The sequence below is a fragment of the Aulonocara stuartgranti genome, assembly GCF_965226115.1.
Source record: "Aulonocara stuartgranti genome assembly, chromosome: 20".
In the NCBI taxonomy this organism is placed as follows: domain Eukaryota; kingdom Metazoa; phylum Chordata; class Actinopteri; order Cichliformes; family Cichlidae; genus Aulonocara; species Aulonocara stuartgranti.
In genome coordinates, this window is record NC_138956.1 from 12,798,427 (window position 1) to 12,815,275 (window position 16,849).

The 16,849-nt window shown below is 40.8% G+C and overlaps 1 protein-coding gene and 1 long non-coding RNA gene across 3 annotated transcripts; both read right to left on the minus strand.

The window, feature by feature from the left end:
• Positions 1-582: 582 nt before the first annotated feature.
• Positions 583-1,578, minus strand: LOC309697681 (tonsoku-like protein; the record flags this gene model as incomplete). The annotated part of the gene is made up of 4 exons (XM_082519796.1): positions 583-759; positions 844-974; positions 1,116-1,287; positions 1,474-1,578. The coding sequence occupies 4 exons, from the start codon at positions 1,576-1,578 to the stop codon at positions 583-585; spliced, it is 585 nt and encodes a 194-aa protein (XP_082375922.1).
• A 90-nt stretch (positions 1,579-1,668) lies between these two features.
• On the minus strand, positions 1,669-6,310 carry LOC309697343. Of its 2 annotated transcripts, XR_014273799.1 has the most exons (5): positions 5,914-6,310; positions 5,063-5,214; positions 4,825-4,901; positions 4,087-4,347; positions 1,669-1,784 (listed from the first exon to the last, which is right to left on the minus strand). It is a non-coding gene; the product is annotated as an uncharacterized lncRNA (long non-coding RNA). The 2 variants fall into 2 exon arrangements; XR_014273800.1 differs by lacking the exon at positions 1,669-1,784 and having other exon boundaries at positions 2,971-4,347.
• Between the last annotated feature and the right edge of the window lie 10,539 nt (positions 6,311-16,849).

Consider the following 16,849-nt stretch of genomic DNA (forward strand, 5'->3'; position numbering starts at 1 on the left):
TGTACCATTCGTGGTGCGTTGGCTCCCTCTACTGGTATGCGCCTCATTCAAATGTCGCCACACATTTAAAATTGCAGGGTGTCTTTACACTGTCATAGCTCCTAGATAGATTTCTTCAGAGACCTGAAAATCGCTGTGATTATTCACCATAGCCTGCTGAGTCTTACAGTGAAAGAACGATGTCAACGTATAGCATCGTTGGTTACTTTAATTATGTTTGGTTTTTTTTAATCAAATCCTCCAAAACAGGACCATTGTGACACAAAACCTCTCACACACTAACACAAACTCTTTATACAGATACAGAGCTTTACATGTATAAATAAGGCAGACAAAAATGCATAAAACACAAGCTATCCACAGACTGTCGGTGGACGCCACGTCACTTTATTTTGTTTTTATCTTGTTTCTTTTTGGTGTAGCCTCATTAAACAAAATGTTTATAAAAATGACCACTTTTATTATGAATTATTATGAAATTAATAATTCATTATTAATTATTTATTATGAACACACCTGCCACCCTCAAGTAGAGGTGGCAGAGAAAGTGTCCGTGTGACTGAGTCCTGTCCCAGCTCTGCTTCAAGGTCTGTCGGTCCAGCTTGTTGAGGGTCTGAGAGCAAAGACGGATATCCTGGACCAGCTCTGACAAACTGTCCAGGTCTTGACTCTCACACACGCACACCTCGCCAAGGTAGCTACACTGCTGTCTGTCAGCCCATTTGCAGCCAGGCTGAGGTGGGTCAGAGAGCACTCGTCCTGCAAAAACACAAAAGTCTTAACCTGATTGCACAATTATATCTTTCGACAATAAATGACATTGCATGATTTTTGCATGCACACCTGTGACAGGACTTTGGCGAGGTGTTCCAGTGCCGGGTAATCAGCAGGCCCTCTGCAGACAGCTGACAGGTCCACGTGTGGGAGGCAGTGGAGGGGCAGTCTTTTTAACACCAGCTCAAAGCCGGTGGAGCCTAGGGGATTGAGGGACAGGCACACTGCTTTCAAAGGGCCTGTGCCTGAACGTTCAGAAGATGTAAAGTTAGTTGCAGTTTTGCTTATGGGTGGGAGTTCAGTGAAGCTTAAGGCTTCAGTCAGCTGCTTGTTAGAGTCACCTGTGAGCGCGCTGGCTAGCAGCAGTCGATGCTGCTGAAGGAAACTAGCAGTGAGGCCGCAGGCCTGCAGAGACCGCTTGGCTAGCACAGGGCAGCAGGACAGCAGACAGGACAGAGACTCAGACACGCCGTCCCCCAGTGGGTTCATACTGAGGTCCAGCTCCTCCAGGCACTTTGAGTGGAAACGAGCAGAAAAAGCAAATGATCACGAGAGCCAATTCTCTCTGACAGATATCATTGATATGAATCAGGTTAGCTTGTTATTAAGATCTAAGGTAGTTATTAAGACCAGAGGTACTTAAATACAGGTTAGATGGTAAACCTGGAGCTGCCACTATTGGCTAGCTGAGGCCCTTACCGGGAATGCAGGTGCACTCTGTCCCTTTAAAGCATTTACAGCCTTCTCCAGGCCGTCCCCTGTAATGCAGTTGGCAGAAATGTCCAGCAGCTGCAGACGAGGCATGTGAGCGTTGTGGCAATCAGCTCAGGGAGAAGGTCGTCAGACATACGGTTTCCAGAAATTCGCAGCTCCGTGAGGCTGGCCTGAAGTTTTAGGGCACGGAGGAGCGGGCCGAGGGAAGAGGCGGCCAAACCGAGACACTTGGAGTCCTGACACGGAGGAACCCCGGTCCCGAACCTCACATAGCCGGGAGACACGCTTGTTCTCATCTACAGGTAGAAAGAGATGGTACTTCATAACAGAATACAAAAATGCACTTGTGTCTGTGTTGCTCACCCACTGCCAGACTTTGACAGGCCTTCTTGTATCGCTCAGGGAGAGGAGGGAGATCCCCACACTCTCAGAAATAGGGGTACCAAAGTGTACCAAAAAGGGTACAAATGCTTGTCGCTGGGGGTGTTCCTTTTTGAAGGACATTTTTGTACCTTATGAAGTTGTACCATCTGAAGTACAATCATGTACTTTCCTAAGACATAAATGTACCTTGAAACTATAGTACAGAAATGTTCCCTTGAAAAGGGTACAGTAGGGTACCTATGAGGGTACCCCCCCAGCGACAACCTATTTCGTACCTAAAGAGACAAAAATGTACCCCCAATATTCCAAAATATTTGGTTATTTAACCATTTATTCTCGATAATAGAATCACATCAAAGCATTTAAACAACCACAGGAATACATCCTTGATTACTTTCGTATATTGCCATAGGACATGTCAAGAAAAATACATTCATTTAAAAAAAAAAAAAAAAAAAGTAAACAATCACATAAAGACATTAAACACCTGAACACAATGGAAAATGTGCTTGCAATCACGTCACACAGAATACCTCAAGGACACAAACAGCCTATCATCTACTAAATACGTGTCTAGAGCTTGAAAGTCTAATTCATTTCCTGGATTGAACAGGATCCAGTCATTGTCAACTGAACTTGGTAAGCATGGAAATGACATTCATAAGTGCAAGGAAGTAACAGTTTCCCACACAATACCCAACAAGTATCAACATTCAAAATATACTTGATTTTAAGGAATATAGGTATGGCTTCAGTGTGTGTATGGCCAACTACAAAAACATCCTCAAGTTCATATTTGACACTGCTGACTAGGGCTGGGCGATATATCGAGTTTTTTAAAAATATCGATATATTTTCATGCGAGATATAAGATGCGACAATATCGTTTATATCGATATAGTCTATGTTACGTTATAATTATACTTGTGGAGCCGCAGGTTTGCCTCTCTTTCGTCCACTTTTGTCTCTACGCTGCGTTACTCGGCCTCGCCTCTCCTTCACTGAACACAACTGCCCCTCCGCCATAGCTTCATCTGCAGGCAATGACAAGATGAAAGCGGAAAATCTCCATTAGCGAGTTACCGCGGATCGCCCCGTGCGTGGGGCTGGACGGCGTCAACGTGTTAGCGAGCTAACCGCGCTAACCGGGCTGCACGGCCTAAAATCCTTTCATTTTCTCAAAACTCGACAGTGCGCCCTATGTATGAATTCTGGTTGTGCTTACTGACCGCGAACCGATTTTATGTGGTACACAGCGCTCAGCAATCTGTCAAAAAATGTTTTAATATGACTTTGCTAAGCTACGGAGCTGCACCGCTTGATGGATTGTCGGATGATTACGGCTACCGAGGAGGAGCCTCGCGGAGTGATACATACTGTGCTTCAACGTAATATTACCGTACTGTGTGTATAAGGACCACAAATGGCACCTGTTCAGAGACGTGGTGCAGCTGTGAAATCTGTCTCTTTGTTATTATGCTCAGCGTCTGTTAGTTTACATTTTGACTGCACAATTGTGAGCTTTTTGTTATGCACAAAAAGAACATAGTTTTCTTTTATTTATGGACCATGATTATTTAATAAATGCTGAGAATTTATTTTTGAGTAATTTTTTCATGTACATCTACGCTGTATGTAAATAAAAGTGCCCGTGTGACATCTGGGACACAGTGTGACTAAGAAATCTCTTTTTGTTCTTAACTTATGGCTTTAAAAAAAAAATAAAAATTGAGATATATATCTTATATCGCCATCCAGCTAAAAAATATCGAGATATGAATTTTGGGTCATATCGCCCAGCCCTACTGCTGACAGATATAGCAGACACACACTGAAGCACTTTATCCTGAAAATGCACATCTGTAAAACTTTTGTTCATTTCCAGAGCATTCTGTAAGTCACCTGGCAGAGATGAAAATGGCACACTGACACTTGTGCTGAGTGAATGTTCAAAGTCAACAAGCAACTTATCTGAAGAAAACTCCCAGCACTGTTTCATTTGATGACGATTGTTAAGAGTTGCAGTGATGTTTACAAAGTTTTTGCATTTACTCGCTAGATTTTTGAAATATTGATGCTTGCTTTCATATCCCATACACCACAAAGGGCGAAGAGGACCATACATCAAAATCAGCCTTGGGTAGTGAATAAGGTAGTGACACTTGGGTGGGGGCATATTTAATAGAGTTGGTTAAGTACCCTGGTGACACTTACTGGCAGGGGTTTGTCTCCCTGGTCTCCTATGTTGACAATGCAGTTCTGAAGAAAGACAAGTGTTTTCTTGAAGTATGCAGGGTAGGTCATGTTGAACACGAAGAAGGTGGAGAATGCTGAGATGTAGGCCTCATCCAGCGAGCGGCACGAGCAAACATCCACTCCTTCAACTGTCACAACACAGCGAAACTGTCTTAAGAGGGCAGTTGTCCAACTCTTATCCTTCATTCGAATGGTTGGGTATGGACTCGTGGGAGTATTCTGCAGAAGAGGAAGAAAAACATTAGTATACAGTATGTTTAAGCAATATGTGCCAAGTGGATTTTCAACAGATTCCTCAAATTACCTTCTTTATTTGCAGCAAAACAAAACTGTCTATTCTGATAACCTGTAAACATGGCCCCTACTCCAAACAAAAAGCTTCTTGACCAATGACTGTCGTGGTAGTGTTTGATAAGCTGCTAAAGTTTGACATAATATTCAAGGGCAAAAGCAATCACCCCTGACAGTGACAGTACCTGTGAAGAAGAATTTCCCTAAGGGGACAATAAAGGTTTATCTATCTATATAAACACCAGACAAAACCCAAGAGCACAGCAGCACTGTGGATTAACAGCAGTGTTTCCCCTACATTAGCTTAGCTGTGATGCTGAACCGCAGCTGAATTCAGCTCCATGCCAACAAAACACTGAGAATGAAACTTGTGGCCAAAGGCTATGCATTGCATCATGCATTTACCTCTCCAAGGATGATGAAATCTTCTATCTTCTCCTTGAAGATGGATGGCAAGAGAAGTACCCCCTTGAAGTCAATTCCTAGGTCATACAGATGCAAATGCACTTCATTAGATTTTGATAGCATGCAAATTCCCATTAACATGCTCTTCACATGACACTATGGTACATCAATTATCTTTGGAAGAGAGAGCAAATGAATTGTCACAAAATTTACTATTTGTATGCGGTCAAATTAGCACCTGTAATGTCTTCAGCCAGTGCATTCTCCCTCCATGTAGACCTTCTTCAGTGGCAAATCCTTGGTCATTTGAAGAACAGCAGTGAAGTTTTTGCTAAAGCGGCGACAGATGTTGTCTTGGCAGGGATGCATTAAATCAACCTCATCACACAACTGGAAATGAAAAGAGCAGAATAGACAAAAGAATGACATTTTACATTGAGGATTTAAACTTTTGACATGTTTAAAGACACAGACTGGAGATAAATGTAAAGTACTTTAACCCTTGATCAAAAAATTCTAAAGCTAATAAACAGATTGATTAATCAGCTAGTACAGAAAATAATAATAATAATCAGATTTAGAGACAAAAAAAAAATCATTAGCTGTTTCCCCAATCATCTTAACAATTCTTGGGTTGCAGACAGTGTCCCTGCGCAGAGCTTACAGCTCTCAGATTCGAAACTCCCAAATCCCACTAAATAGGTGGAATGGTGCAAATGTGTACCTTCCATTGTTTAAAATCCCTTTGAGCGGGAAACAAGTTAGATGCGATAAATTTTGCTTAGAAAACGTTTTTGTTAATAGCTATATTTACATACAAGCATGTTTTGAGAAATTATTGATTTTTTTACATTGTTGTACAAGGTTAGTGACTATTTATTGATAAAGCACTGGAATACGGCGGGAAGACAGACGTTGACGATTCCACCAACAGTCTAAATAGTCCACATTTGTACCTTTCTTTGTTTAAAACTTAGCTAACTGCTAGCATTCACCCATGTTAAAGCTAGCTCTTCGGACTTTTGCTAACTCTACTGTAAAATTACACGTTGTAATTTTTATAACAACACAAAATCACACCCGACTTACCTCTAAACCTTTGCGCCTCGTCGTCTGACACATCAATGCCTTCTTCCATCAACTTTATAAGGAGCTCCTCCATCGATAACCCCCTGAGAGTCATTTTCAGCGTCAACGCTAGTCAGCGCGGAGGCGGAGCACTCATCGCTGCTGGCTTTTCAGCCTTTGGGATTAATGCGCGTTGCGAACTTGATACATGGAAATACAACATTGTGGTATTAATGCGCAGTTGTTTAGAAACCGTTATGCTGTCTTGGTGAACTATATTTGTAACTTACAAAATGTAGTCACCGTAACATAAAAATCTGCTTGACATTTTAACTTCCAAAGAACCTCGGTTTAACTTGATGTTGCAAATTCCATAAAAACCTCCCAATTAATGAACAATTCTAGGATGTAGTAAAAGCGAAAAGTAAATGGCCAAACATAACAGTAATATGATTTCACGTTTTTGAAGGCTACAACCAAGATTTAAAACATTAAAAATTATAACTGGAACTTAATAAAATGGAAATGGACCAGTTTTTTTAACATCATTTGGTTGTGCCTGCATGTCATTGTGTGTTTTTTTTAAAATATAATTTAACATAACTTACACAAAGGTAGGTTACAGATATTCTTTGCATCATAGGATAATTTACGTACAGAGGAGAGGACCAACAGATTTGATTATAACATGTAGCTTTTATGAGCACACTCACATCTCATATGAATTTTACAATTAACCAGGCCCATCCAGATTTTCCCATGCTGACCCATTACCACATTCTGCCACTGTCACTGCAGTACAGGTCAAAATGGTACAGATTTGTACTTTAAATTGTACCTTTAAAGGGGCATTTCTGGACTTTTAAAGGCCAGTATTGTACTTTTAAGGGAACATTTTAAAAAAATGTACCTATAGGTACAAAAATGTTCTTCTCTCATACCTCTATTTCTGAGAGTGCACGAGCAAACTTCAGCCAGAACCTGCAATACAAACCCATCAGTTATCCTGCACTGGTGCAGGAAAGTGAAGCCAAGGATTCAATCCCAAAAACTGTGATTCCTTCAGTGTCTTCTGGAAGCTGGCTCCAAAAGCAAGTCAGCATCCAGTCTGGTAATAGAAATGGTTCTAATCTTTACAGTTTCTCAGATTGTAGTTTCTCAGGCAGCTTGTTAACATAACCAGCCCTTCACCTTCTTACCAGAATCATACAGTCTAAAACCTGCACGCCTCATCTGGGTAATGAAAGATGAAGTCATTGTGGAAGGACCTAGAACCTCCATTCCTTCTATCAGTGATTTAAAAAAGACCTCTGTGTCTATGAGAAAGTCTATTTTATGAATTTGGGTCATACTTTGCCTAAGAAAAGGAGTATGCTCACTGGCTGACATGCAAGCTGTTTCACAGTCATAGCCATCCTCTTGTCACTGTGGGGTTTTTTTTTTTAAATCCAAGATAGCAACGGTGACAACATTTGTCTTAAACACTCGTGATCAGACTTCATCAACCAATCATGGTAGTCTTCAGCATCTTTTAAATTGTCTGTGGTCCAAGTATGGTCACTTCTGGCTCTCCTCAGTGTCACCTCACCTCTTCATTTGTGTGCAGGACGGCCAGTAGCTGGTCCTGCGGGGAGAGCAGAGCGCCTTCTTTCTGCAGAGAGAGACAAGGCAGGAGGCCACATTTCTGGTAACGCTGAGCTGCCTGCTCACACAGCCACGACACAGAGCAGGAGTTGGCCTCACTGGGATGCAGAGCAATGACCGGCGATTAAACAGAAATTAAAAACAAAACAACAACAACAACAAAAAAACACTATACCAATCAGATTGGGATTTATTTTTATATACTGCTCAAACTTAAAAGTTTTCACCGACCTTTGTGGAACTGGGATCAGGAAGACGTCTTCCTGAACCCGGACCCTCATTCTGATTGGTGGAGGAAGTGACGTGGGCATAGGAGCAACCAAAGTTTGAGTTGGAGGCTAGAGTAAACAAAATAAAACATTCAAGCACTGTTAAAACATCTGTATTTAATGTCATCAACTCTTTGTAGAAAGACAAAGCAGAGTCTGTACTAGAGAAATCAGGAGACCTGACGAGGGCAGTATTACGCCTTTTATACCTCCAGCCTACCGTAAAGTCAGTAGAAGAAGAATAGCAGCAATGGCGCCATTGAGAGATCCCATCGCGATCCTGAATTAAGTTTGAAGATGTTGGTTTGGCCGTGTCGGTTGTTGTTGCAATAATGTCTTCAGTTCAGAATCTTAGAGAGTTTATCAAGGAGAGATTAACTTCTGCTGCAGAAGAAATCTTCTCAGAGTTTGAAAAAACGATCGTCCGGTATGAGGAAGAGATCCGTCAGCTAAGACTGCTTGATATCAGACCCGGGATAAAGTCACACAATACAGGTGTGGAGGTGTGAGGGTTGCGGGATCATCGTGTGATTCACGTGGGCATGATCTAAATGCATTGAACTAGTAATACACCACAGTAAAGTGTATGAAGTTATATCTGTGCAGTGTTGAGAAGGTTACTTTTAAAATGTTTTCCACGAAAGATTACAGAATACATGGCCCAAATGGAGTTTGTAACTATTCCATTAAGTTACTCAATGTGAATAACGTATTCTGAATACTTTGGTCCGGATTACTTTATTACTTTATTACTTGCTTGTTACAACTACTTGAATGTACTATTGCTGTGTGAATTATTGCTATAACTGAAGGCTACTAGCCACCGAGCTAACATTGTTAGCTGGCTTTAGCTAAAGTTATTTCATAGACTAAAGACTGTTAGACTTGATTCATAGCATTAACATCCTGCTAGCTACAAACAATCATGTGCAGTTCTGAAAGCAATCTCAAGTAAATTTTTAAATCGTGATGTAAAATGAGTAACAGTAGGGTGGACATTAGGCAAGGCTGCAGTTTTTGCAGCGATCTCGTATAGAACACAATTTCTGTATCAGTAATAGGTTTTCTTTCTGTTTGCTTTCAGAACTGCACATAATTATTTGCAAGTAGCAGGTTGTAATGCAGCCTTCAGTAATAGTAATGAGTCACACAGCAATAGTACATCGAAGATTCTGAAGTGAGACATAACCTAGATAGCTACATAAACTAATACAAGGTAGTTGTAGTAGGCTTACGTTAGGGCTGTACAATCAATAAAGATGAGGCAGAACCTGGTAGCTCCAAACAGAAGGACCAGTCAAAACAAATTGAGGATGTTATTCCTAAATGAGGGGCTCCCCCTGTTGCATGGACATGGTTTGGTTATGAAAAGTCTGACACGGATCAGAAAACTGTACTATGGAAATTATGCCCAGACTGGTTCCCACCACGGACTCAAACACGACAAACCTCTTCGACCACCTACGCATGAATCATGTGAAAGTTTGTGGAGAGAGTTTATAGATGAGAAGCAAAAAAGAGCCATCAGGTGCTCAAAATAAACCTTAGACTCATACGTTAGAACAGGCTTTTCCCCCACGTGTAATAAATACTCAGAAAGAAAATGGCGGCCGTTACAACATATATCTAAAAATATATAGTGCATTGGTCAAAATACTCGACTCCAGGTACACGACACCCAGCTGAAAACACTTCATGAAAGTCAAGTTGCCCGATATTCACAGAATTTACAGAAAAAGCACTATTTTGTCATATATATCATTATCGGGATGAGAAACGTCTTATATTGGGATATGAGATTTTGGTCATGTCGCACAGCCCTAGCTAATGTTAGTCTTTAAAAAAAGAATGTACTTCCAGATGTTTCTTTCGGGTGGAGTCTTTATAGTTGAGAGCAGCTCGGTTTCTGGGTCCATTGTATAACTGACACCACCAACATTACCAAGACACTTACACTAGAGCTTCTTGTTGCGTGTTTTGTTTGGGTTTCCGGTAATGCGTGAAATCAACAAAATTAGAGAGGGTATAGCCTGACATATGAAACAGGAAAAGACCATCGTGTAATCCATTTATTTAGAAGTAACTGTATTCTAATTATTACCAAATTATCGGTAACTATCGGCAGCACGGTGGTTAGCACTGTTGCCTCACAGCAAGAAAGTCCTGAGTTCAATTCCACCATCAGGCCGGGGTCTTTCTGTGTGGAGTTTGCATGTTCTCCCCGTGTTTGCGTGGGTTCTCTCCGGGTACTCCGGCTTCCTCCCACCGTCCAAAGACATGCAGCTTGTGGGGATAGGTTAATTGGATAATCCAAATTGCCACTAGGTGTGAATGTGAGTGTGAATGGTTGTCTGTCTCTATGTGTTAGCCCTGCGACAGACTGGCGACCTGTCCAGGGTGTACCCCACCTTTCGCCCTATAACAGCTGGGATAGGCTCCAGCGCCCCCCGCGACCCTGAAAAGGATAAGCGAATGGATGGATGGATATCGGAATACAGTTACTCATGTTTTGTATTTTAAATGCATAACGCCGGTACATGTATGCCGTTACTCCCTAACACTGCATCTATGTAAACATACTTACGGCCACTTTGTTAACTACACCCGTTCAACTACTCTTTAATCCAAAATGTAATCAGCCAATCAGATGGCAGCAGTCCATGCATTTCAGCATATAGCGATCAGTGACGGTGATTGAAATCACTTTGATCATGGTGTGGGTGTTGGTGCCACATTGGCTGATCTGAGTATTTCAGAAACTGCTGATCTGTTTAAATTTCCAGCACAAACATCTCCAAAAAAGAGAAAATATGCAGTTCCCTTAAAATGACATTGAGTTCTCTGTACTCGGGTCTCCAGAGTTACCAGCTCTCAACCCAACAGAGCATCTTTGGAATGTAGTGGACCATGAGATTTGCATCATATTTATTAGTAAAATGTTAAAAGATTAGCATTAACAGCATATCTTACCTGCCGTCGTAAAATACTTTAAGCTTTCATGATCATATTCAGATCATGCTGCTGTTCATTTGTTTGTTTATTCACGTAAACATGAAGCAAAGACAGCGCTTTGTAACATCTTTTAGTTTTCATATTATAATTTATATTTAATTGTGTTGTGGTTTGCAGTGTTTTGTGTTCTTTTCACTTTAAATTTGTGAAAGGAAAAAGCTGAAAATTTAAATAGTTAAAACTTGAAATGTGAATAGTTGATTTTTGTATTATATGATTTATTTATTAAATTTTATGTGGAGTGAATAAATAAAAGTATATTTACGGTGGCCCCTAGAGACAAAGCACATACAAACTTCAAATCACGTACGAACTCTGAAGCATGTACAAACTCCAAAACACGTAAAAACACGTACAAACTCCAAAACACGTAAAAACTCCAAAACACGTAAAAACACGTACAAACTCCGAAGCACGTAAAAACTCAGAAGCACATAAAAACTGAAAACACGTACAAAAGACAACAGAAGTGCTCCAGGATGCTGGGCACAGTGTTGAGCCTTTGTTATCTTGTGGCTACACAAGCCAGCAAGTACCAACGACCGGATTTGGTGTGTGGTAATAACAGGTAAATGAACTTTTTTTTAAATTATTTGAATATATATATGAGTGCCTGTGTATAAATACACAAACAATACACACATGCTTTCAATTGTGTGATTTAAGTGATCTAGTAGCTCTGCTTTGGAAGTTCAGTTCATGCTAGAAATGTGTTTTGGAGTTTATACGTGTTTTGTCTCTAGGGGCCACCGCATATATTTATATATAAACATATATAAATAAAACCACTTGTTTTTACGTTAGTAATTCCTTTTGTGCATAATTTTATATTATTGTTAATAATAAATTAATTAAAGCAACAAAACAACCTGAAGAGCCGGTTCGGAGCCGAAAGAGCCGGCTCTTTTTAGTGAGCCAAACCGAAAGAGCCGGATCTCTAAAAAGAGCCGGAAATCCCATCACTACAGTCCAGTGTTCCTTCAGTGGGCTGGTTTCAGTGTGTGAATGTGTGAATGTGTGGATGACTGGATATGTAAAGCGCTTTGGGGTCCTTAGGGACTAGTAAAGCGCTATATAAATACAGGCCATTTACCATTATGCAAATTTACTGTTTATAAGATTTGGGGAAACCTGCAGTCAGCTGAGACTGAAGAAGTCACTTGGATGAGTGACGAAACGTTTCTCCCACAAAACGCTACGTCCAGATGAACAGAATCAACTTTTGGAGATTTACTTTCCTGGATGATTGAGAATGCATCAAGACATAAACAAATAGAGAATGGTAAATTTACATGAACCTCACTCTAAATGGCTTTATATAAATATCATACGTACTATTAGGGCTGCTCGATTATGGCAAAAATGATAATCACGATTATTTTCACTGAAATTGAGATCACGATTATTTGACGATATTTATTTAACCCTTTAAGACCTACTATAGAACCAAGTCCACCAGAGCTTATATTATTTTTTTTACATGCTGTAGTGCCATTTGTGGGAGCATTTCAAGTTGCTATACATCAATACAACTGTTATAGCCCATATTTTAATAATATGTATGCATTAAGTGCATAGTAATTACATAAATTGCAAAAAAGTGCAATAAACTACAAAAAAAATTGAAAATCGCTTTTGTTTTGTTTACATATATTTCTACTTGGAGAAATTTAAGAGGCTTATCCCTCAAAACTTTAAATACAATAAAGTTGCAAAAAATAGTTTCCCACCACAGGAAATTTATTTTGAGTGTCTTCATAGTTTTATTTTGGAGATACAGCAATTTTTATATACTGCAGGAAAAACAAAAAACAATCCTATGATGCAAATTTGCAAAGAAAACAGCATGTGCATCATTTCACTGTGGGAAGTGTTACGAACAGCTGATAGGAACGGCAAAGCGTGTTTCTGGAATATTATGTTTTTGTTCCTGCAAGCGCTTTTTATGCAATTTTTGCAAAGCTATATGTGGAACGAAACCGTGACCGAGGACAAGCTGATGGCATAAGATGTAAGTACAACTCCTCCGGTTTCATATGCAAAACAAATTATTGCGCTAGCTTACACGGTTCAGGTTCTACAGGGATTTAAAAATAGTTACGCAAAACGGAGCGTGCTGCTCTGACCGGCTTTAAAGGGTTAACAATGACTTTAAAAAAATAATATAAAATAGTGTGCAACACCACTGAAGTTTGTTTTTTTTTAAACTCTCTTTTCAACCAACAGCAGTCACTCTCCAAATAACTTCTGCTTAGCTTTCCGAGCTTCCCTCGGGTCCTCTTAATCAGCGGTCTCCAACCTTTTTTGCGCCACGGACCAGTTTATGCCCGACAATATTTTCACGGACCGGCCTTTAAGGTGTCGCGGATAAATTAGGGAGGGGCTAATAATCGGCTCAGTCATTTTTAATGATCGTTGAAAGCCCAGATCGTAATCATGATTAAAATTCGATTAATTGAGCAGCCCTACGTACTATGGCAATGACAGACCTTAGCAGACTCTGTGGGTCCAGCACGAGTGAAGCACGAGCGATTTGCTACTGCACTGGGCATTCCAATATCCTCCTCTACCCACACAGTGCCGTCTTTTGCCGTGTGGCTCAGACTGGGCTTCCCAGTACCACGGTGCCTCTTCCATGGAGGCATGTTGGGTTCTTGTTCCGTCTCCTTTTTAGATTCTTCTGAGGAGGTATCAGTGGCCTGCTGGACAAATGAAACCTCTCCTCCATCAGAGTCTGCTTCATCCATTTCCTGAAGCAAGGAAATGGATGCGCGCCTGTTGCGCGCAGATGTTCTTCCTGTGAGGCAGTGATACAGAGGCCATCCTGATGTGCGTTGTCAGAAATGCGAAGAAGAAATGATTCTCCAGCCTGGGCTGTCTGCTTTTATGCACAGCACTGTGCTGAAGTAATGCAATGCCACTCCCTCACATACACAGTCACAATGGAAGATCTGTGGTGAGAGTCAAGGAACTGCATTGCTGAATGCTGCAAACAGACTATGACACAGACAGACAGACTGTGTGGGAGAGTAACCTAAGACAAAAGGCAGAAAGATGAAGAGATGAACCAACCTGGAACTGAGGGACAGAATTAATTTTTTATGTTTTGCTATTTTTACATGAACAGGCAAAGGAGAGAACATGCAACGCTGGGGAGATCACACATGTCACTCATGTCATTGTATTAGCAACTTTTCATTCTGTTTTCACACAATTTTTTATAAATAAAACAGACTTGTGTTTCCATATATTGTGAATGTGTCTTACACATTTGCAGGTCAGTCAATGTGTGGGATATTTTGTATAGATACGGCAGGCATTTCTGAAGGTTGTAACACAGAGGTTTGGCCTGCCTTGGATCTGAGCTACTCTGAGTAAACGTGCCAGGCCTCAAAGATAATGGGTGGTTTGCACAACAAAAGCAGGAGAATTGAGCTGACGACCTTTGAAAATCTCAGTAGGGGTGAATAACACCTTGGGTTAGTAAATTTAGTGTAAAAAAAAGTAAGAAAAAATAAACAACATCATTTTAAAAAATGTTTGAAACTCAAGAGGTCAGAAATTTCACCAAGCTGTGTTACGGCTATTCTTCCCATCCCATGCAAGGACACCTGGATTGGCTGGAGGACTGTTTACTTAGCCTGATAGGCCGAAGGACACTGTCTCAGCTAAACTATGGACACGCAGACACACACACTTACACTGATAAGCACTCACTCATCCCCTCTCCCTTTCCAACGCCTTCGATGCTTGTGCCCTACTGGGGAAGATAGCAGTCAACTGGACCAGCACAGATGCTGCAGGACCGGATGCGCTGTCTACACCGGCTCTCTCTTACCCTTTACCCGCCCCTGTTGCTTGTCTTGTGTTTCTATGGTGTATTGATAGTCATGTGCTTTTGTGCTGAGGTGTTTTTTCTGTTATCAAACTGTTCTCCCACTAGGAGCTCAGTCTGAGTGGAGTTTTTTTTCTCCTCCTCTTACCTCATGTAGTGTATTTTCGTTGTTTTTTCCTATCAGCCTACCTTTCTGACATGTTAGATTAGATTAGATTAGATTAGATTAGATTAGATAGAACTTTATTAATCCCTCGGGTGGGTTCCTCTGGGAAATTCGATTTCCAAAAAAGCACAGCACCGACAGAAGTTACAGAGTCACAGAATATTATATATATATATATACACACACACACACACACATATATAAATACAGAGACAATATAAATAAAATATACGAAGGGGATAAATAGAATAAATAGGAATAAAAATAAAAATACAAGTGAATTGCACATTTCAAGTATTGAGTCTATTGCACCGTTGACTATTTACAAAAGTATTGCACAAAAGGTATTGCACAGTGAGGTGAAGAGGCACTACAGCTTAGTTGTTCCCTCCTTTGTCCTCCTGTTTCCCCTCCCTCTCCCCTCCAGGGAGGAGTTAAACAGTCTGATGGCGTGTGGGACAAAGGAGTTTTTAAGTCTGTTAGTTCTTGTCTTTGGGAGAAGCAACCTGTCACTGAACAGACTCTTCTGGTTGTTAATGGCCGTGTGCAGAGGATGCCCAGCATTGTCCATAATGTCCATGTCTGCCCAATGTGATGTTTGTGTAAAGTTGGTCAGAAGGTTCCTTTGTAAGTGCGCATGCGCCATTAGCGTGCTGCCTGCTGTAACCCTAATTTCCCTCGGGATGAATAAAGTATTCTGATTCTGATTCTGAAGCTGAGCATTTTTAAAATCAGGGTCACACCTATACTTCTCTATAGCTCGTAAACATGAAGCAAAGACAGCGCTTTGTATGTTGCAGACATTCATCAGCAGCTGCTTAAAACAAATCCTCCGTATCCAGTGGCCAGAGAGGATTACAAACTGTGGACAAGTACAAACCAGAAACCAATAGCAATACAGTTCTGAGAGAAAGTGGTGCTGGATTGGCCACACAATCAGGAAGTCCACCAATAACATCACTACACAGGCCTTGTGCTGGAATCCAAAGGGAAAGAAGAAGAAAGACCCAGAAACACATGGCACAAGGACACACCTATCATAGTGTTGTGTGGTTTGCTAAAAGCTTAGTTTCAAATCGATATATTTTATTTTTAAATTGATCGTTCAGTCCTCATGGGGATTGTTATGTTATCCACAAAAGGTTTAGTGGATGTACTCAGTCATAATGTACAGGGGCGGCTCCAGAATTTTTTCATATGGGTGGCCATATGGGGGCCACTGAAAACATTGAGATGGCACACCAAAAACATAATTTAAAGTTCTTTTTTTTGTTTTATTTTTTTATATGCTGTTGTCAAATATAGGTCACTTGAAAAATGTGGCCAAAAAAAGAAAGAAAAGTACATGCCTAGTTAATTTCCTGTTATTAAATTTGATATTCACTGTAAGTGTGCCTGCAGGTGCAGGGGCGCAGCACAGGCGAAGGAGTGACGACTGCAATTTGGAGGGACAAACAAAGTGACCATATGAATGACAAATATGAATATGGAGGAATAAATAACAAGCTGACGTTTCAACTCATTGTAGGGTGTCTTCCTCTCTCTTGTACTCAATTATTTTCAACATAAGACAGTCCTGACAGGGGCGACACTGGGAGGGCTAGACATTTTGGCTCTTAGAATATTACGTCAGTTTCCTTATTGCAGTCGGTCTTTAAATTCTTCATGTGCCTCTATAAAGTATATTGGAGGTCTGATTAGGACCCAACATGAGTTAGATTTCTTAATACAAAACTGAATCTATCTATTAAAGTTTTGCATACCTATTCTGTGCAACTTTACTTCAGGGTTCCACATGATGCCCAGCTCCTGCCCGGTCCAGATGATGATGCCTTTGGTTTCCTGCTTCAGTGCAAGCTGCTCTCCTTCCTGATTGGTGGAGATTTCCTCCTGTTCCTCTTTAGTCTGTGGAGGATCTGTGTTCTGCTGGTCCAGACTGGAGTTCCTTTCCTGGCTACAGACCTGCGGGTCATCCAGATCCTCATTTTCCTTACAATCATGTTGCTGTGGGAGGTCTTGATGGACAGAACA